Below are 22,026 nucleotides of genomic sequence, written 5' to 3'. Positions count from 1 at the left end.
GTGGTTTGGGTGAGGCTATAGGGGTTGGAGGAGGCCTCATAGGGACTCACAGGGGGTGGGACCCTAGCGCCAGTGAGGGCGCAACTTGTGGGGTACGTAGACCCCAGCCCCAGAGAGGGGGCCATATTATTAGGAAGCCCAGTGCGGGCGCGGTGAGCCTCTGAAACAGGGCTAGTGCTGTGGAAATCCCCGGAGCAGGGGGTAGTGCTGCGGTGGCCCCCGGTGAGAGGGGGTAGTGGTGCGGTGAGCCCTGGGAGAAGGGGGTAGCAGCGTGGTGGGCCCGAGAGTCAGGGGGCGTTGCCGAGAAGTCCCCAGAGTGGGTGCAGAGAGCCCCAGATGGGGGGCTGTATTTTAGAAACCCGAGTACGGGTAACATTACAGGGAAAGCCCCAGGAGGGGGCACTATTGCAAAAGCCCCAGACAGGGGGCGACACTACAGAGAAGGCCCCAGAGAGGGACAACATTACAGGGAGGACCCGAGTGGGCTCAGAGAGCCCAAGAGAGGGCAGCCCAGAAAAGGAGGCCCCAGAGAGCGGGGCGAGAGTACATAGAGGAGGCCCGAGAGATGAGCCGTGTACATATAGAGAGACATACCAGTGTCTATCCCATCAGCGAGGCTTGGGGCGTGGTATTAGGGGTTGGTAGGAGCCACACGTAGCCCATAAGGCTAAGGTGCTTGGGGAGCACCCAACATACCGTGAGACCCCCGGGGGGTCCGGGAACACACAGGGACAGAGGTCCCAGCTAACCGTGCCTAGGGAATCGTAAGGCAGCCTCCCAACTCTATCTAACCATCAAAGATGTGGCGGGTGAGAATTTGAGGGTGCCCTTGGGCCGACTTGGCACGGTGAGGGGGCTGTAAGGAGATCACGGCCCTCCTATAGGACCCCGCCGTGACAGTGTGCTTCTGGTTACTAGTGACCAAGTGCAGCACCCTGCATTTGTCCGTATTGAAACGCATCCTGTTTTTGTTAGCCCACCCTTGCAACCTATCCAGGTCTTTCTGCAGTCTTTCCCTCCTTACTAGCGTGCCCACCTCACCCCATATTTTGGTATCATCAGCAAATTTGAACAGGTTGCTTTTCACCCCGTCGTCCAAATTGCTGATAAATCACTGTAGGGGACAGGACTAGGAGCAATGGGCTCAAGCTGAAATGGGGGAAATTTAGGATGGAAATTAGAAGGAACTTTCTCCACCCTTGGAAATTTTCAAAAGCAGATTAAACAGACACTTGGCTGGGGTTGTTTAGTCAAGGATGATCTTGCCTTGAGCAGTGGGCTGGACTGGTGACCTTATGAGGTACCTTCCAGCCCTATTTTTCTGTGATCCTATTAAAGCATTGTGGGGAAGTATATTTATTTTGAATATGTAGCAAGATGTAGCAGGATAGACTCATGTGTCTAGGCTACAAAAACAGAAGGCAAAAGGAAAAAATACCATATTAACTCAATGCGAATATGAGGTTTCCCCCTCCATTTAACATGGGGGGGGGGAAAGCCCCTCATCGAAAAAAAGCACAAAGTGGGTGGGGGTGGGGGGGAGAGGTAGCAGGCAGCTGCTGCAGGTCTGGCCCCAACCTGGGGTTGGGGCCAAAGCTGGAGTTTTAGATGTCACCTGCCCACCCTGCCACCGCTGCCTCTGCATGCCCCACCACTCCTCCCCCACAACCACGTGTTCCACCCCTGCATGCCACTTCTCTCCCTCTCTCCCCCTTGCCACACTCCTCCTTACCTTTGGCTCTACACCTTCAGGCTCTGTTCTTGCTGCAGCCTGGGGCACAGAGCCAGCTTTGCGCCACTGCTATGGGACCGGGCTGGACCATACACCAGCCATGCACCATGCTGCAGCAGGGACAGAGCCTGCCAATGCAGAGCAAAGGTAAGGGTGGGGAGAGGGGCAGGCAGAGGGGAGATGGGAGGAAGTGGGGAGGCAGGTACCTGAGGCTGTGGAGGGCAGAAGCAGCATGGAGGGGAAATAGAGGGGGAATAAAAGAAGGGGAAATTGGGGCAGCCTGAGGCTGCAGGGGTGTGGGGCAGGCACAATGTGATGTAAGTGTGGTGGGGCAGGCAGTAGGGGGCAAGTTGCCTGCTCTCTCACTGCCTGCCCCTTACCACATTCCTCCTTACTGCCTGTTCTCCACTGCCCCCCAATGCCTGCCCTACCATGTGCCCCCCTACTGCCTGCCCCATTGCTTCCTCTTCATCACCTCTCCTCCCACCACCTGGGGGAGGAGGAATTTAAGGTGAACCCCTAATAATTATATTTCACGCATGGAAAATTATAAAAAAAAATGTATGAATTGTCCATGTGTAGAAACTAATTGTTGTGGGGGGGTTGTCTTACATTTGGAGTCATCTTGTATTCGGGGAAATACGGTAGTTGAATATCATTGCAGAGGTAAATGGTAAAAGGAGTGGACTATAGCTAACTATAACACCTGCAGGAATGATGTAGAAGGAAGAGGCCTTTACAAAGAAGCAGAAGTTGACATTAGAAAGCAAGTGAAGGAATATGCTACTTGAGATGGAAAAGGAGATAATTTTGCATTCTTTTGGTGCAAGAGATAAATGGAGAATTTCTACACAAAAGAAATTGTTCCAAGAATCACAAAAGAAGATATTTTGACTAGCGTTTTTCAGATTTTTTAAGGGTTTTTTAAGTTAATGACTTGAATGCCCATGTGCTATGTATATCTCTTTTGTACTGTCTGGCCCTATGAAAAAGTAATAAATACCATGCCATTATTTCTGACCATGATCTTGCACAATCAAAGACAAAGAAAGAATTGCCTTTCCCTTGAAGTGGGTAAGTTCTTAAAATGCAGCAATGAAGATATAGACTTAGCTTCTGTAAGCTGAGACTGAAGACTAAACCAAGGAGACTGTAGGTACATAATTATCTGCATTTTTCTGCCATCTCACAAAATCACGAGCTTTAAAAGGAACATATTTCAAACTCAAATTTGGCTAGGTTCCAGCAATCTTCTTCCTTATTCAAGCTGAGGGAGATGGATATCATGAGGAAGATGATTTTTTTCTTTCTTAAACATTATTAAAAACTAAGCTATAAAATTAATGGGATAGATTTGTCCAGACCTGCTTATATTTTTAGAAAAGCCTTGTGCTACTTTTCCCTCAGTTATTAACTGCATTCCTTAAACTAATTGTTTCTTTTAGAAAGGTGCCTTTAATTTTGCTTTTATCCTTTCACTTACTCCTAATGATCTAGGCCTGGGTTGATTTATTCTCCTCAGAAGATTGTATAGATGTGGTTCTGATCTGTTATATAACCCACAGGTCCTTGTGTGTTTTAAGTCCAACTCTGTATCTCTCCATATAGGCTACAAGGTGTTACAGCTTCCACTCAAGCCTTGGCCCTTTAGCTGAATCTGGACAACTAACCCTCACCCACCTCTCGTTGTCACATACAAATCCACACTGGGTCCTATAAGAAAGCCTGTAGTCAAAGAGGGCCACAGCTTAAAAAGAGTCTCTTCAACTCCAGTAGCCCTAATGGACAAGACACTGGACTCTGAAGCCAGGGATTGTGGGTTCAAGTCCCATTTGGGGTGACAGTTTAAGTCTTGAGGGAACTTTCTGCTTCCCTTTGGGGCTTGACTCTATGATCTCATTAGGTCCCTTCCAGCCCCTAATGTCTATGAAACTCCCCCTCTGCCCTGCTTTCATGCAATCTCCAGACCTCATCTAAGAATCAGAATTTGATATAAGATTGAAGTAACACTAAATGAAGCTAGATCTTGACAAGACAGCAAAGGCAAACTCTGTCAACACATTTCCATTGCTACCATAATCAATCCAACACACAACAAAAGTCAGGAACCACAGTGAGTAACACTGAGTCAGAGGAGGAGCAAATGGAAGTGCTCTGGGTTAGAATACAAGGGTGTATGGGAGAAAGGGACTTAATGGTGGGGGTCTACTACAGACCACCCAACCAAGGAGATGATTGAGACCAGGAATTCTTAAGTCAGGTCACGGAGATAGTTAGGTCCAAGGGTGGGTGTGGTCTTCATGGGTGACCTAAACTTTCCAGACATCTGCTGGGAGGAGCAGACAGCCAGGTCTGACTGCTCATGAAGGTTCTTAACTGACATACAGGACCTCCATCTAACCCAGGAGGTACACAGCCCCACCAGGGGAGATGCCTTGTTGGATTTGGTCCTGGCCATGGGCAATGACCTGGTACACAGTCTGCGGGTGCTCGACCACTTGGGTGATAGCGATCATCATCTGCTGGAATTCACCATCCAGCACAAGGTGGTGAAAGCCTACAGTAAGGCAGCAGCCCTTGACTTCAGGAGGGCAGACTTTAACAAGGTGAGAAAACTAGTGGGGGAAGCACTGAGGTCCCAGAGCAGGAGGGAGTTGAGTGTCCAGGAGGAGTGGTCGTTTCTTAAGGAGACGATCCCCTACACGAATCAAAGGGGGCAAAAGAGTGAAAAGGCCCCCATGGCTCACCAAAAGCATCTGGGAATGTCTCCAAACAAAAAAGGAGGTGTACACCTGTTGGAAGGGAGGGGCCATCACAAGAGAGGGCTATACCTTGGTAGCTCAGGAATGTAGGGGGGCGGTCAGGAAGGCCAATGTGGAAATGGAGCTGGGACTAGTGACCCAGATCAAGGACAACAAGAAGTCCTTTTTCAAATACATAGTGGGGCAAAAGAAGGTGCCAGGTAACGTGGGTCTTCTGCAGGACACGCTAGGAAGTCTGGTAATCTCACCTGACGGTAAAGCTGACATATTCAACAATTTCTTTGCCTCCATATTTCTGAGGAGGGACTTGGATATCTCCTTCACTGGCACCCCTGAGGGCCCTATGGGTGGCACACCCAGGCCTAGGGTTAATGAGGATCTTGTCATGGAACTTCTGGAGGGACTAGATGTATTTAAATCCACAGGTCCTGATGATCTCCACCCCAGAGTACTGAAGGAACTAGCAGGGATCACTGTGGGACCTCTGGCACCGCTCTATGAGCACTCATGGCGCTTAGGCAATGTGCCAGAGGACTGGAAAAGGGCCAATGTGGTCCCCATCTTCAAAAAAGGGAGGAAGGAGGACCCAGGAAACTATAGGCCCATGAGTCTTACCTCGGTCCTGGGGAAGCTTTTCAAAAGAATTATCTTGGCACATGGCCAGGAAGGGCCAGGAGGGGAGGTTATGCTCAGGGGCAACCAGCATGGGTTCATTAGGGGCAGGTCTTGTCAAACCAACCTGGTGGCCTTCTACGACCAGGTCACCAAGTCCTTGGATGCAGGTGTCGCAGTGGATATAGTTTTTCTGGACTTCAGGAAGGCCTTCGACACGGTCTCTCACCCCATTCTCAGTAAGAAACTAGGAGACAGTGGTGTTGATGCCTACACGGTCAGATGGGTCACTAACTGGCTGGAGGGCTGCACCCAGAGGGTGGTTGTGGATGGGTCTTATTCAACCTGGAGGGATGTGGGCAATGGGGTTCCCCAGGGCTCGGTCCTTGGGCCCGCACTATTCAACATCTTCATCAGTGACTTGGGTGAGGGGGTAGAAAGCACCTTGTTCAAATTCGCAGATGACACTAAGATGTGGGGTGAAGTGGGTATGCTAGTAGGAAGGAATAGGCTGCAAGTGGATCTAGACAGGTTACAGGGGTGGGCCGATGAGAACAGGATGGGGTTCAACACTGACAAGTGCAGGGTAATGCACCTGGGGAGGAAGAACCAGCGGCACACCTACAGGCTGGCAAACTCCCTTCGTGCCAGTGTCGAGACAGAAAAGGATCTTGGAATCATCATTGATGCCACAATGAACATGGGCCAACAAAGTGGGGATGCGGTCAGGAAGGCCAACCATACCTTGTCATGTATCCACAGATGCATCTCAAGCAGGTCCAAGGATGTGATCCTCCCCCTGTATGCAACACTGGTCAGGCCGCAGCTGGAGTACTGCATCCAGTTCTGGGCACTGTACTTCAGGAGGCATGTGGCCAATATGGAGAGGGTCCAAAGGAGGGCCACCCGCATGATCAGGGGTCACCAGCGTAGGACCTATGAGGAGAGGCTGAGGGACCTGAACCTGTTCAGCCTCCAAAAGAGAAGGCTGAGAGGGGATCTAGTGGCAGTCTACAAACGAGTCAAGGGGGACCAGCAGGCATTGGGAGAGTCCCTGTTCCCCCAAGCACTCCCAGGAGTTGCAAGAAACAATGGACACAAGCTAGTGGAGGGTAGTTCCAGGCTAGACATTAGGAGGCGCTATTTCACTGTCAGGGTGGCTAGGGCCTGGCACCCACTTCCAAAAGAAGTGGTGCTGGCTCCTACCCTGGGGGTATTTAAAAAAAGGCTGGACGAACATCTGGCCAGGGTCGTTTGACCCCAGTACTCTTTCCTGCTATGGCAGGGGGGCAGACTAGATGATCTCCTCAGGTCCCTTCCGACCCTACCAGCTATGAAACTATGAAACCATGGATCTTTCACATGCCTCAGAACATTTTGATTCCAAAAAATGAGGGAGGTAATTTTTCCATTGGTAGAAACTGGTAACATTTCTACTAATGTACTCTTGTAAGAATCAAGGTAACCCTCTTGATGACATGTATTTTATTGCGTCATAATTCATTGTTCAGTAAAAGAATCAGAGCTGAACCTTCAGAAGCTAATTTGGCCCAATCGATTCAGGACAGTGATCCAAATCTCCAAATTGAATCACTGTCCTCCGAATCTGCCAATTCTGAATCTGAATCAAATACTTCCCTATTCGCACAGGCCTAATATATTATGTGTATATGTACATATATATATATATGTACATATATATATTATGTGTATATTATTGTGTGTGTATATGCATAGATATATATGCATATACACACACAAACACACATGCTTTCTTCCTCCTTTTCTTTTAAAATTACCTGCCTTCACCACCAATATTTTTAAGGCCTTTACTATAGCTCAATCATGCTGTTATTATTGAATCTTTTGCAATATGGCTTATGATTTTAATATTCTTTTACTGAACAATGTATCATAACACAACAAAATAAATATCATAAGGAATGTTACCTTGATTCTTACTCCAGTCCCTCACAAGAGTAGATTAATAGTAATTTTACCAATTTCTACTAATGAAAAAATTACCCCCCTCATTTTTGGAATCAAAATGTTCTGAGCTGGTCACAGTAAACTATTAAAGAAAACAATTATTTGTGTGTGTGTATGTATATGTGTGTATGTGTATATATGTGTGTGTGTATATATATATATATATATATGTATATAGTATACACACACACATACACAAGTACTGGTTTTCTTTAATAGACTGAAAATAGTTTTTGATATTTTGGCACTAGCATAATAAAGTTCATAAGGGTGTTGACATGTGGCTCTGATTCAAGGAGGGGATGATATAGACAGGGAATAATGGATGATACGTTTCATTTGCATCTGTGGGACGATGTGAGGGGGGGCAAGTACTGATAGATCTCCTATTAAGAGACCAGTGTCATATTAAAGTACTCCCAAGAAGAGCCAGGGAAAGAGATGAGTTGGAGACAAGAATACAATAAAAGGATATTAATGGATGCCTCTCATGTTGTGTAATTGAAGAGAAATTTAAAGAAAAAATATTTGGTCCTAACTGACAGTTGATGTTTTTACAAGAATGGTTCATTAATAAATAACACCTAACTAGTCAGAAATTATTTAATGATTGCTGCTTAATTTTCTGTGCTTCTCATAGATGTATTTAAATTACTCTTTATTATATCTTCTCTTTCAGGCAATTTTAGAACATGCTCAGAATTAACCAAGCAGGTTACTAGAGAAATAAAGGACAGCTTCGTGTCATCAAATTATCTGCAATTACATCTTCACTAGGAACAAGTGATCAATCAAAACAGTTGCTTTGAAAACTGATGCATGGTTACATGTCTAGTGAGGAAGATGGCTCTAGACAACGTCAATTTAGGACATGGTATCCTAACCAAAGATGACCTGGAAGGTCTTCGTGATCTTTCACATTTTCAAAATATATGTGTAAGACACTTGCTTAAGTTTTTCTCACATCCCAAAACCCACACCACATCCTTAACATCCTCCCCAATCAGCTATCTTCTGGGTCACATGTCTGCTTTACTCAATTTCTAATATGACTGAAGGGGAAAAACATGATAGAAGCAACCAGTGCACATTTTAATAGAAAAAAAATCCCTAGAGTTCTCAGTCAAACATAATAGCCTTGTAAAACTACAGGCAATTGTCAAGGTGATTTTACCTGAAAATGAAACTAGTAGTGAAATTGTAAGACTTATTTATTGGGGCTGGTCCTCCATTGAATTACATCAAGTATGTTCTAAATTAACTGCTCTGGTATAAACAAAGTTATTTCAGCATAAAGCCAATGCAGTGGGGTACATGAAGAGTATCCCTCCACACTAAACAGTCTCCTGCCCCTGTCTCTGGGGCAATTGAGCAAGAATGACCATTCCAAAAAGATGTCAAGACCGTGTGAGTCTAGGTGTCTGTACAGCAGACAGCAATAGAAGAACAAGAACTCAATAGTTCACATGGATCAAGATTAGGCTACGTCTAATACCCCCAAACCTTAAAAGGCAATAGAAATAGCTGTTTTTCCAACTTGGACCTGAATCTGACATTACTGACCCACACTCTGTCAGAACAACCATCAACCATTCTGAAACCTGTCAGCAGGCAAGAAATCCGAGGACATTTAACCATAACTATACTACAGCTTGCCAGTCTTTGACTTGCACATTACAGTTACCAAATCCCAGTTTTTTCTCACACTTGAAAATATTGATGAGCTAGGAGTTATATAGATGATGGTATAAAAGTCTGGAAGTCTGGAAAAAAATCTTATCAGACAGTACACTCCCCGGAGACTCTCAACCTAGCATTCCTTCTTGGGAAGGAAATGGTTTCTGGAGATCCCTTTCACTCTGAGATGGATATAGGGATTAATTTTTTATGAATGATTCTGCAATATGTTCACTCTCTTTTGCAGTGGAAAAGTGCTATAACTGCTGGAAATCATAGGAAAACACCCCCAGGAAAAGGCATTTTCCTAGTAGCAGAAGGCTAGAAAGATATACCTACAACTTTTCAGTTTTTATCTCTTGACCCATGACCATGAAGGAGAAAGGTAAGGGGGCATGTTGGTAGAGGAAGAGACTGTGGACTGAATCCACTGCACTCCATCTACCCTTGTCAATCATTACAGCCAAGTCATAGCAGCCCTGCTGCTGCTTGAGTGAGTCAAAGACCCCAGAATTGCAAAGCTAGCATAAAGCCGCACTTCCTCCCTCACCCCAATTCTGGCCTGTGCCAAAACTGCTTTAGTAGATAATTAGCTAAGCATAAAGACCAGTGGCATATGTGGACCGCAGGCTATTGTAAAATGGAAGTTCTATACAGAGAGCTAAAACATGGGAAAGATATGCACTTGAAACAAAGTCATGGCAAACCTAAAGAAATAAAACACTAACTTCAGTCTGTAGGATTGCAGGAAATGGAAATCCCTATTTATGACTGAGCACCCTGTGAATGTGTTTCTTTGCCTCAGCAATTCTCTTCCATGGGCATGCAGAAGAAAGAAGCATGCCAGAAGTCACTAAACAAACACACAAGAGCAATCACTCTTTTCTGAAAAGCCAGGGAAATATTACCACTTGCTTCCCCTAGGATTCATGCAGCCTGGGAGAAAGAGTGGGGAAACTGTGGGGCTCTGGCATGAGAGGAGTCAAACAAAGCATAACAAAGCAAGATCAGTGAAGATAAAGAGGACTCCTGGCATGCATAAGTGCTGATGCATGAGTGAGAAAATTTCACACTCCTAAATCCAAACCCCACCCCCACCAAACAAACAAAATGGAAATCAAGCTTCAGGGATGCTGCTAGAACACAACATGAATTCCAGAATGTGTGATAAAATTATGTGTAAGGAGCAAAAGATAACATTCAGAACATTTAATGATCGAAAACAACATTTATTATAATAATAATTGTTGTTGTTGTTGTTCAAGTACATAAGATGGACTGTAGGACACCTATCATTGAGAGAGTGGGTGGAACCACTAATCCAGGAGGGCTACACAGTGCCTCTGAAGCAATGGCAGGAGGGGAATCTGGTGCAGAGGGTACCACTGAGAACAATTATTGCTCAGAGCTTTTGAAAATCAGTCCCCTTATTTAGGTAGCTAATCTTAGATTCATGGGTTTGAAAGTGTTGGCTCTAGCTACCCAATTTTACTCAGCAGGCATCCACAATAAGTAAATTATTACCCTCTGTGCAGTAGCATTTATCCAGTGCAGATTGCATCACCCATATTCATGCTGTGGGCAATTAAGTCCACAGTTTATTGCTACATGCTAATTACACATGTAGATACAGCCACACAGTGGCCCAATCTGCTCCCTAATGAATAGCAAACTACTACGTACTTCTTCCTGGATTGAAAATTGCAAGCATTCTCAGGCTTTTTACTTCTTGGTGTAAATGTATCAACTAATCACAGGAAAAAAAACAAATCCCTCTAGGATATATTGGTGCACCATTAGACTGATCACAGGTCTAAATAGCTCCAGAGCTAATAAATGGTAGCATAACTACTGCAAGTAATGAGGACTAGGATCTACATCAGTGACTGTCTAGAGCAGTGGTTCTCAAACTTGTGAGACTCAAGAACCCTTTTGTTAGATTCAAGACTACTCAGAAAATGCCAGCTCTTATTTTTTACTCATTTTTTGACTATGAAAAAATGATAAAACAATTTTTCTTCTACGAGAAACTCAGAAAGGTCAAAACAGGTCAGGATTTTTTTTAACACTATGTATTCCTACTTGAAATCCCTGGGTTTACCTTGTGAATTGTTTGCACACCTAACTGTGATAACAGTGCATGGCACCCTGGAAAATATCTCAAGGCAGCCAAAGCTGCTGCAGCACACTGCTTGAGAATCACTGGTTGAGGGCAAAAACTGACAGTCTTATAAATACAAGGATTACAGTGTGGGAGAAATCTAGGGAAACCAGCGTAACCTTAATGAGGAAAGCCATAAATGAAAACATCTCTCTGAAACTTGTTTTGGCTTCACCATGATCAGAAATCTTGATTTGAATCACCACTACTAAGCTCAGAGGAAACTGACAAAGTTGAAGCAAATGGACAGACAGTAAAAACTTTTTGGGTAATAAATTAATTCACAGGTTAGTCTAAGCTGTGTAGATTGAACCCTTAAGCAAGTGAACAGACATTCACTTTTGATTCTGGAAGTGCAGCCACATGCATGCAGTGGCCCAGTCCAGAAGCTGGGGGGTGGTAGAGCTCACCTCCCGGCTCAGCTGGAGCAGACAGCTTGGGCCAAGGCTAGCCCACCCACCCTGCAAGGGGGAGTTGTGAGGGAAGTGCAAAGCATCTTGGGATGCTGGGGGACTGTGAGTTAACTTGAATCTGGAGGGGATCTGGGACAGAAATTCAATAAACCAATTTAACTCAAATCAGGTAAGTCTGATACTACATCCACCCAAATTTATCTTAAACCAATTTTGGCCATTTTGAAAATGGTTTATGTGCACTGAACATCTATTGTTACAGATTTGAACCAGTTTCTGAACACTTATATCGCTTTATGTGTAATTTCTGTCCCTGGCTCACAGGGTCATGCAGGTTAAATGAAGATGTATCTTTAAAGATATGACATAAGTGAAATGTACAACTAAGTTTTATTTAGTTATATTTTGTCACTCTAAAACTGTCAAACTCCATGTTAGAGGGTATATTTTGCCTGCACATGCAAGCATAACATTTTAATTAAACTTATATTGCCAGTACCTAATATGCATTATCCACTAAAGCAAATATGATAAATTATGATTTTTTCTTTTATGTGCACTTAGCATGAATGTCCTCCAAAGCAGTTACAAATATTTTTAGAGTACAGTGATTGCTCTTATTTAACTGAAACTCTTTATTCCACCAAGAAGCTGATGGAAGTTCAAAAGGTCTGGACAAATGTATATTTTAGGTACTCTAAAAGGGGAAGCCAAGCTGCAGCTTGGTAGTGTGCAGTAGCTGTTCTGGTCTAACTGCTATTTGTGAACAATCCTGTAGTAATGCAAGTTAGCTAAAATGGGCCCAACTTTGATCTTAAATAAAGCAGTGTTAAATTTGGAATAGTTTTGCTACATTCGTGTATGTCTACTGAATCCTACAGAACTAACAGTTGCATCACAACAGCTGGTATCATTTTCTATTAAGAGTTATATTATTTTTTTGGGTATATATACCCAAGTCTATTACAAATGGATTTTCCCCCCCTCATCCATAAATACAAATTTTGGTCATGGTAAATTTTTATTTTGGTTTTTATGCTAACCAGTTTCCTGGTTAGCATAAATCTACTGTAAAATACTATAATACATGATCTTACAGAGAGGTAAATTACAGGAAGTTTTAAGCCTAATTAAATAACAGGGACATTAAAAGAGACATTATTTGGGAGGTTGCTTTTACTCTATATATCTATTCAAGGAAGACTGTTACAGTTAACAAAGAAACACTGTAAAATGAGCATATTGGCTGAGAAAAGCATTATCTGAACTGTTGCCAGTAAAGCTTTCTGAAAGTTTTTTTTTAAAAGAGTACAGAACTGTGTATACCTGACCTTCACCTTTCATCACCTCATCTGAAAAAATAGAGGGATGCTCTGGATTTTTTAGTATTATTTTTTGGTTGTTTTATAAGCTATGCCTTGCTTCACTGTTCACAAGTAGAATTATTCAGGATATTCAGAAAATACTATTCCCTGGCTTTTACTTGAGATGGAAAGGTGATTTAAGAAGTAAGTGTCTAGTTGTGATAGAGAGGGTACAGAGTTAGTTCTGTTATCGTGACTGTTTAAGACAGTGTATTCTGCCTGGAAGAGCTAGAGAAAAACATTATGAATTATAAGAAACAGGCTATCAAGAGGCATTACTACAGAACGTACAGGCATATCTGACTTTGTTAATTCGGTGAGAACAGGGATAATTTCCCTGGGATTGTGTACTCCCTATCTAGGGGCAGAAGTTACACATAAACCAGTTTAAGTGATCAGAAACTGGTTTAAACCTTAACAGAATAGAAGTTCAATGCATATAAACCAGTTTCAAAATGATTGTAGTATCAGACTTAACTAATTTGGGTCAAACCAGTTTATGAAACTTCTGTCCCAGATCCCTTCCTGGTTCAAGTTAAATCAGTCTCCCAGCATACCAGCATGCTTTCTAGCCCTGGGCTGGGCTGGGCTGTCTGCTCCAGAGAGCACAGCAGGGCTGGCCCCACCCCCTGCTCCATAGGAGCAGTGATAGCTGGCGTACAGAGTAGGAGGGGCAAGCCCAGCTGGGGATGCAGCCCAGCCTACAAGGGGAGGACTGCCCCTCCCTTCCACCAAACCCCAACTAGAGTCTGAGGCTAGGAAGGGGGATTAAACACCCCTTCCCCCACTCAAATGTATTGCTCGCTGCAAGTGTGGACTACAAATCCCAGAGGCACCTGAAAGCAGAACAAGGAAGTGATGAACAACCTGCACAGTCCTGCTGCTGTGATTCTGGACTGCAAATCCCAGAGACCTCAGGGGCAGCAGGAAGAGGAATTGAACACGCAGCCAGAAAGCCATGCTCTAATGCCCCTCATTTCTGGCCTGAGCCACTGCAGGCATGTGGCTGCATTCCCTGATTTAAAGGTAAATGTCTGTTCACTTCTGCTTCCATTTATTTTGTGAAGCTTAAACTAACCCGCAAAGACTGAATCAACTCAGCCTCGGGCTTTTTGACTGTCTGTACCTAGCCTCTGTAACAGCACCATTTATGAATGTTTGGCAGCATCATTAAAATGAATAAATGATAAATAAATACAGTCAACAAATATTAAAACAGATTGAACTGAACTAATGTTGTAGGACAAGCTCATTTTTAGTCATCAGCAATAGTTCTCCCTTCTTTTGCTGAGAACTGAACATGAGTTTAAAGAGATGAATGTCTGCATGTGGGGAGAGAAAAGAAGTAATGGATCAGTTAAAAGATTTCAGACATTAAAAGCAGCAATGGTTTTTAATGCAGTGTCCTTTCTTTTTAAAGCTAAATATTCTCGGTTATTGTTTGCTATTGAAGAAGAATGTAACATATTACTCTGTCCTTCTATATATCACTTAATAGGAAGATTTTAGCATTTCTATAGCTTTCTATAGAAAGTATAGAAAATCTTTCCTTACGAACAAACAATAACTTCACTTTTAAATTAAGCTTACTTTTAATACATGCAATTGTTGAAAGAAAAATTAAAAGCTTTAATAATGCAGCCATTAGCCCTTATGCTTTATTTAAATTATTTGCAGTTGTTCAATCTTTTCAAAATACAAAACATTCTTTAAGGCACAAAGAAGCAGAATCTTGCCAAAAAGCAAAAAACTATTAGCACAGAGTTCAATGATGTATAAAAGTACCTGTATAAAAATCCCGTTGCGCAAACATGTCAATCACATAGCGACAGAATGCATATTGATCTAACAAAGCAGAAAGGAAAAAGAGCAATGAAGAAAGTAAGTGTAAAAGCCTTTTTGTCTCTTTAGTGGTGAAGACAAAGCTTGGTAGCAACTTCTCACACAATTTTGGATATTTTTGCAATGTTTACTCAGAGGTTCCCCAGCCTAAGTAATTCATATACACAAATAAAGACCGTCCAGTTAATGTTCAAGTTCTTACTTAGGCCTACCAGCTTAACAGCTTTAGTGTTGCAGAGATCAATCTCCCCTTAGATCCCCGCTCTGGTTTTATAAAACAGGCAAAGTGGAATTTGCTCTCCTTCTACAAACTGGATTTCACCAGTAAGTGGCAGAAAATGGTGTTGCTACACCTTTCCCTGCTTTAAACTGCTCCTGCCTTTAAACTGGAACTAAAGTCATAGCTTCACAGTGCTGGCTGAACAAAATACTGAGGCCAAATGGATTTGTATAAAATTGCAGTTGTTTTCCAAGCTTACTTTCATGTCACTGCCAGATGAACCACAAAATGACCTGAACTTGGCATACACTGGCCCATGAAAGGACCATTTCTGCAATGTGCACTGGCACTTCTGCACTGTTATTTAGCCTCCAGAGCTCCAACACAATGACGATAAGCTATAAGGAATGGTTTGTTGTGGCCTGGCCTCCTGCACTAGGTGTGAATCCTTTAGCTTGACAAAATATATTCTAGAAACAGGAAAAGCTGAGCATCAAGTTTCAGGTTTAGGGCCTTATCCTGCAGGCACTACCAATATAATGCCCATGAGCCGACGTTGTGCCATTTAAGTCAGTAAGACTATTATTCATTCCATTAAATAGTTGCAGGATCCCACCTTTAGATATGAATATCCTTACTTCAGTGGGTTTATGACAGGATCTTTATATGCAGAGAGAGGCAGTCAGTCATATGAGTCTCAAGTCAGGTGGAAGGCAAGAGAGATATTTGCTTTATGGACTAACTAAGGGTGCATGCAGATGTTACACTTAGATCAACCTAACTAAGTTGATCTAAGTGCCAATCTATACAGGTGTCCAGGGAGGATGGATCAGGCAAAAATGCCTGGCCTGAGGAGATGAGCTAAGTTAGATTGGGCATGCATTAGCCTGATCTCCTTAACATCTATATATGTTCAGAGTGCAGCCCTGGGGCTGGAAAATCCCACCCTCTTGTCCCAGCCCTTGGGCTGTACTTTTTCTATCCCCTGTACTCTGATCAGGCTTTTATTCCCCCAACCCACACATAAGTAACTCCCCATGTGGGCTGTGTAGACCCCCAGTATAGCCAAATCCCCTTGGACTTGCCAACTCCCCTCCCTCCCCCAAGGACCTGCTAAGGCCTCCCTGATCTTGCCTCCTCCTCTCCCCACTCTGACTTATTTAGATCACATTCCCAGTGCAGCGCCCAGCACCAGCAAACATCTGCGTAAGTGAGACCTGATCTATAATCACAATGCTTGAAGTAAGCCATGTGTTTGTAGACTGGGTCCCAGGAATGTCTGAACATACTCTAAATAAGATATCTGAAGAGCATTAGCTTTTGTGAACAGAAGCTCACTTCATCTGATGCATCTGATGAACCAAGCTCAAGTTCACGAAAGCTTATGCTCTTTCTATATGTCTTATTTAGTTAGTCCATAAGGTGCGTTTCTACCCTGCCTTCTGCCTGAGGTTCTTTATGTCACATTAATTTATTTTTTTAAAACAGTTTCACTGAGTAACTTAATACTTTTAACAGAAACCTCTAACTGCTTCCCTAAGGACTTCCCAAATTTCAAAGTTGCTTTCTCTCCTAGTCTTTATTAAGCCCAAAACTTCTCACTTGAAAACAAAATTTAAAATTAAAGGGAAAATACATTTTTTTTTAATATAACATTTCATCCCTCATCATGCAATGCTGATTATTTTATTCATTTTTAGGTTTGATTCACTAAAAACCCTGGTGCTTAATTTATCTGAGGCCACTGACAGGAATTTGTTTCTAGCAGTTGCTACAAAAATAGCATGTACAAAAAAAGTGCACGCTATACAGGTCAGAACTCAAGTTAGGGGGCACTGGAGTGCTGCTCCCTGGGCCAGCCCTGCTCTAAGGAGAACCCATTAATTGACAGCCTGCCTTCTCCCCTCCTTGGGAAGGGATAGGCTGTAAACAGTTTTGTAGTCACAGACACAGGGAATCCCGACCAGGTAGAGCCTCCCTTACCCCAGTTCCCATCCCCACCACCATTTAAATGGCTGCCCCTGCTGCCTAGCTGGGTGGCATGGGCAGTAGTGTGAATCTAGGGACTTGGGGATCGCTTTTCTCTGCACAAAAGTAACATTTGTCTGTGGCCTGAAGCTTCTGCAGTGTTTCTAGTCACAAACCATATCCCTTCTTGTACAATGTTAGATCTAGTTTGCCTAGGAGTACACAGGACCTTGACTATAAACCATTTTTATGAAGTCTTTAGAGTCTATTTGATCAATCTGTAAAAACTTATACAAAATATAGGTTAGCTGATAAATCAGTGCGCCCAGAGTAGCTATTACTGCTATAAATCTCAAAGCAGATTTTTTTTAATTGGAAATTTGATTGGAAAGCCTAATGATTCATTCTGATCAGTGCAGACTATCCATCAATGACTACTTAGGGATTTTAAGGTACTTGGCTTCTGCACCTATGCATTGTGTGTACAAAAATGAAAATATTTTTTGAAAAAAAATATCCTTTGAAAAAATAAAAGCAAACACATAAGAAACTAAATAAATCCTCTAAATGAGCCCATCCAAAGCCTACAGAAGTCATTGGAAGAGATCCAATTTACTTCAATGGGTTGGGATCAGGGCCTAAATACATTAGTCCATTATGAACTAACAGACTGAAAAAATCATTTCTATGAAAGGAGGCCATTGTTAATCTTTGCAGTGCAAACAAGGATCTGCATTGACTGATGTATATTTCATTTATATTACTGTAATTTTAATATAGATTAAATATATTTTTTCAATTGCTTCTGGGCAGAGATATTTTATACTATATTTCTGCCCATAGCAATTCTTTTTCAAGTTATTTAACCCCTGAAAATAGGGATTTATAATGGATATGAACTCATAATATTAAAACCTACAATAGCAAAAATAAAGCTATTATTGTATAGGAAACAGTAAGGAGCTTGGTAATGTTCCCATTCATGTCAATGGGAATTCTGGCACTATTAAAAGAAGAAACAAGGCCAAAGCATTTCAAATATAGATATATTTCCAATTTAAGAGCTAAAGATTCATTTTAAATCATAGTCCTTTACTGAAATAAGGATTTACATCAGTGTTTTTCATCTTATAGCTGTACTATATTGGTGATTAATTGTCTTGAAAAATAACAGATATTGTGAGTGTCCTAGGATACTTTGAAAGTATCCACTCTATCTCCAGGCATTTTGTATTGTAAAGCTTTAGGAGACAGCATAAGCCAATAACTGCCTCTGGGGCATAAAATCCTGAGGGCCAATATGTTATTTGCCAATTTGGGGAACATATGCTGAGAGAGAATGCCAGAAAGAATGGGAGGCCTGAGACAGTCTCTATCATATGGCACAAGCACCAACATTCTAAACTGGTACACATGCAGACCTCCATTTATCTAATGAAATGGACACAGTGACATATGTACTGAGTAACTTTTTTTAAGGGAACAGTTTAGAATACTACATCAGAAAAGCAATAAAAGTGATGGGAGTTCAGGGCCAGTTTTTTATTGATACCAATCACCTTAGATCTACTTCAATCAAGAGAGTCAGTTTTTATACTGGTAGTTGATATGGCCTTCAAAACATTAAACCTCCCAAAACTATTCTGACCACTCTCTGTCATACTAAGCACTACATAAGCTTTCTTAGTGGCAGAGGAAAACAGGTTGGGAAAGAACTGGGCAACAGTCTGTAGTTTTACTCATGTTCACAGTCATGTTAGTTTGTACAGCTACAGTGAAATCAATGAAACCACTCCCTTCAACAAGGATAACCCAGGCTTCCAGGATTAGGCACTACACTTTTGTTGTCAGATTATGTTTAATATTCAGATGTCTAGTTTGACATGGAAATTACATCAGTTTTTTTAAATCACAGCAGGACTGAAATGTGTAGCTAGATGTTTCAGTTGTACCAGACTTGCATCTGGCAGTATACAGCTAAAAAGACAGTTATAAAAAACTGAAAAGATGCAGTGCTGGGTGGACTCCTTGAGAAGCATTGTGGGGAGAAAAAGGATTTACTTGACCTCAGAATTTTTCTTGAAAAAAATCCCTGATCTCCCTTGTCTCTGGCTTCTATTCATTTTCAAATATCTTAATGTTAGAAAATAAACTCCCATACCTCCAAATGCTTTGTTTTACCTGTAAATACAGGTACTGGATTAACTGTGCAGTAGTTAGTATGCAGTAGTACTCATGTAGAATCTGCCTGGGACCAAATTTGCACTCAGTCAACCACACCAACAAGGGAACACAAGGGATGGGAGAGTTCTCTGTCTCCGGGCCTGGCACTGCTCAGCTCCTGTTACCCCAAAGAGCCGGAAGCCGATCAGTGCCAGGATGTGGTCACTCTCTACATGCCCCCCCACTGCTCACCTGACCCAGCACTGCATAGCTCCTGGCTCCCCACAGGAGCTGGGAGCTGAGCAGTGCTGGGACTGGGAAACTCTGTGCTTCCCTGCTTAGCTTGGAACTCGCTGGTAGTTGCCCCAGCAGCTGGAGATCTCTTGGTGAGACCCTGCTTGGTAGGAAAGTCTCACTGGGCATGAGGTTCACCAGCAGCTGTGTGTCTAGATGTTCATGGGGCTGGGAAAACTCCGCCAACTGCAGAAGCAGCTGTCTCCTGGCTCTGTGCACATCACAGCCCTTCCTAATGTTTATGGGGCCAGCAGACAGCTGCCACCACAGCTGGCAGAGCTCTCTTGGCCCCATGCACTTTGGGACCAGGCCTTGTGCTCCCTGCCTGCCAGTTAGCCCCACACTGTAGTACCCTTGTGCCCCAACTAGTAGGACTGTGCAAAATTTCGAAAGCCATTTCATTTCAGAGGTGTTTGGGCCCATTTTGGCACCCAAAACACCAAACCTGAAATGAAACAGAAGGCTCCAAAACATCTCTAAAATGAAACAAAACCATCCAATGTTTCAGAAATATTTCAGAAAGTTTCAGAGGTGCCCCTGGCAAGAGTCTAGCACAGCCCTGAAACCCTCCTTTTAAAGTGTCAGAAGGCTGGGGCCAGGCAGGGCAGACATGGGGGCTTTTCCTGCAACTCCTCCGACCAGGGCAGCAGCAGCCACAGCCAGAGGAGCCTCAGGAGAAGCACTCATGGCTCGCCTGCCCAGCCCTTGCCTCCTGTTACTTTAAAAAAATTAAAGAAAAACAAAAAAGCCCCACACTCACCAGCTGCAGCAGCAGCGATCAGAGCCTCTGGGGGCTCATGGCAGAAACCCCCCTGTGGAGCACGGGGCAGTGCGGGACAGTGGGGGACAGCACAGATCACCCACCCCACTTGGCACCTGCACCACAGCATGACGAATCAGGGCAGAGCAGCCCCAAGCTGGCAGGCTGACTTCGCAGGCCACCTGTCAGCTGGGGCTGCTCCCCCCTGGCTCAATGTCCTTTAGTCCCCGGTGCACGTGTGAACATTTCACCTAGGAGCAATAAACTCCAGCACAAACTGCACCAGAGTTTATTGCTATGTGTTAATTGCATGTGCAGATTCACCTACTGTGATTAAACAGCAACAAAATCCAGACTGACCATTGTGGAAATATGCTTGTAGTGAATACCCACACAAATTATGTATTGATATTCCTCTTTTTTGGGATCTAATTTGTTTCTTTTACCTCTAGGAATGACATTTTTTTTCCCTATTAGCGGAAATCTGGAACCCAATTATATGTCAAGTTATATCAGGCACTGCCATGTCCTTGTGTTATAGAAAACATGGCAGTCTCATGTGATCTGATGTAATGCAAATCATTCCGTTCTATCACCTGCAATTTTTGCTATTCCTAAGCAGAAACTATGCACATTTGTAGAACCCAAACATACTTCCCAACAGGTTACTGGATAACCCAAATTAATGTTGCTATTCATTCAACATATCAGATATTCTTTCCAGGTCATCAAAACTCTTGCCGATTTAATAATGTTGGTTAAATGGCAAAATTGAAATACCTTGTTGCTCCCTCTGCAGTTTAAAGATTAATGTTTAAGTTAAGTCCCTCTGCAGTTTAAGATTTCAAATCTGAAAAATAGAACCCTTAAATCTTCTACTTCAAAAACCCTCAGTAACTAGGAATGCTGGTCTTGCTATCTCAAGGAAGTGTTCAAATTAAAATGAATCTTTAGCCATGAGAGTAACAATTCCTTATTGTTTCCTTATTGTTCATTTTAAGCTCCTGTTTGTCCATTTTGTTTCCATTTAGTGATCTGAAATCCAAAGGGGATTTACTTATACATGTTGCAGATTTTGACTTTTTGGTCTTGTCAGCTTTAACTTCATTGTTTCTGCTTCTTCCCCACTAGTTTAAGTTCTTCAGCCGTTTCCTCCTGGCTTTGTTTACCTTTCTTTTCCGATCTTGTTTCAGCCTTAAATGCTTTCTCCTCCTTAACTCTCGGTTTGGCTTCTATTAACCCAACTTCCTGTACTTTTATTTCAGTCCGTTTGACTTTCTCAGTCATCTTCAACTCTGGTTTTCCATCTTTCATTTCCTTTTTAACTTTTTCTTCAGCTTTGATACTCTTTGCTTTCTTCTCCTCTGCATGGAACAAACAAATCTGTTTATACCATTTTATTCTCTGATACATAACACTAATCCATTCTTTTAATCCATGGTCTTGTTACAAATTGTTATTTCTTTAGTAGAAAGATCATGTTCAACTCTGGCTAAAACAAAAAAACAAAACCCATACAGTCCTTCCCCTGAACACCTTGCAGGTTGATTGGCACCTAGATTATAAACAAAATAGTGGCTAAAATGAATATGTAGTACATTATATTGTGTTTACACCAATCCAAAACAACTCTGAATTTAAGACAGGATCCTCAATAATTGAATTAATTGTATGAAAATTTATAAATTGATTATGTACACCATACAGTTATCAGCAGGTGGTCTTAAATTCATTCCTCAACTACAGCGGTAGGAAAAGTAGCAGCAGGAGGGAAAGGGGCTAGGAGGCAGGTGGTCCCTGTGCCTTGCCCCCCTAGCTATTTGTACACCATCCCAGTGCGTCTTCTCCACCTGGCCACCTATCATTGACCCCCTTAGCCAAGGCCAGGCAACAGTGGTGGCTTTAGACCCAATCCTGGCCCCTGTCAGGCAACAGTGGCAGCTCTAGCTCCAGTGAGGCAGTGATGGCAGCAGCAGCAACTTCAGGCCCATCCCTGATCCTGGCCAGGCAACAGCAATGGCTATGGCCCTTGGCAGACATTGGCTGCAGCTCTGGTCCCAGGCCCAGTT

At 42.9% G+C, this 22,026-nt stretch overlaps 1 protein-coding gene and 1 long non-coding RNA gene across 35 annotated transcripts in view; one reads left to right on the top strand and one right to left on the bottom strand.

Moving 5' to 3' along the window:
• The window catches only part of TRDN (triadin), a 366,530-nt gene that overhangs the window by 221,247 nt on the left and 123,257 nt on the right, over positions 1 to 22,026 (bottom strand). For 33 of the 34 annotated variants that reach the window (XR_003094912.1, XR_003094911.1, XR_003094913.1 and 30 more), the window contains 2 exons: positions 21,127 to 21,321; positions 14,496 to 14,555 (listed from right to left, as the gene is read on the bottom strand). The exons of the other annotated variant lie outside the window; for it this stretch is intronic. Coding sequence is in view for 29 of the 33 variants with exons in the window: in XM_025208340.1 (XP_025064125.1) it covers positions 14,496 to 14,555; positions 21,127 to 21,321 (255 nt within the window). In the remaining 4 variants the exon portion in view is untranslated. The remainder of the gene's footprint in view (positions 1 to 14,495; positions 14,556 to 21,126; positions 21,322 to 22,026) is intronic. 34 annotated transcript variants of the gene reach the window in all.
• The window catches only part of LOC112550861, a 91,782-nt gene that overhangs the window by 43,330 nt on the left and 26,426 nt on the right, over positions 1 to 22,026 (top strand). Inside the window, exon 3 of the long non-coding RNA XR_003094915.1 lies at positions 7,775 to 8,031. This is a non-coding gene — a long non-coding RNA (uncharacterized LOC112550861). The remainder of the gene's footprint in view (positions 1 to 7,774; positions 8,032 to 22,026) is intronic.

This window comes from Alligator sinensis, unplaced genomic scaffold, assembly GCF_000455745.1.
Source record: "Alligator sinensis unplaced genomic scaffold, ASM45574v1 scaffold562_1, whole genome shotgun sequence".
NCBI classification, from domain to species: domain Eukaryota; kingdom Metazoa; phylum Chordata; order Crocodylia; family Alligatoridae; genus Alligator; species Alligator sinensis.
Note: the sequence above shows the minus strand (reverse complement) of the source record. Positions and strands in the feature narration are given on the sequence as shown.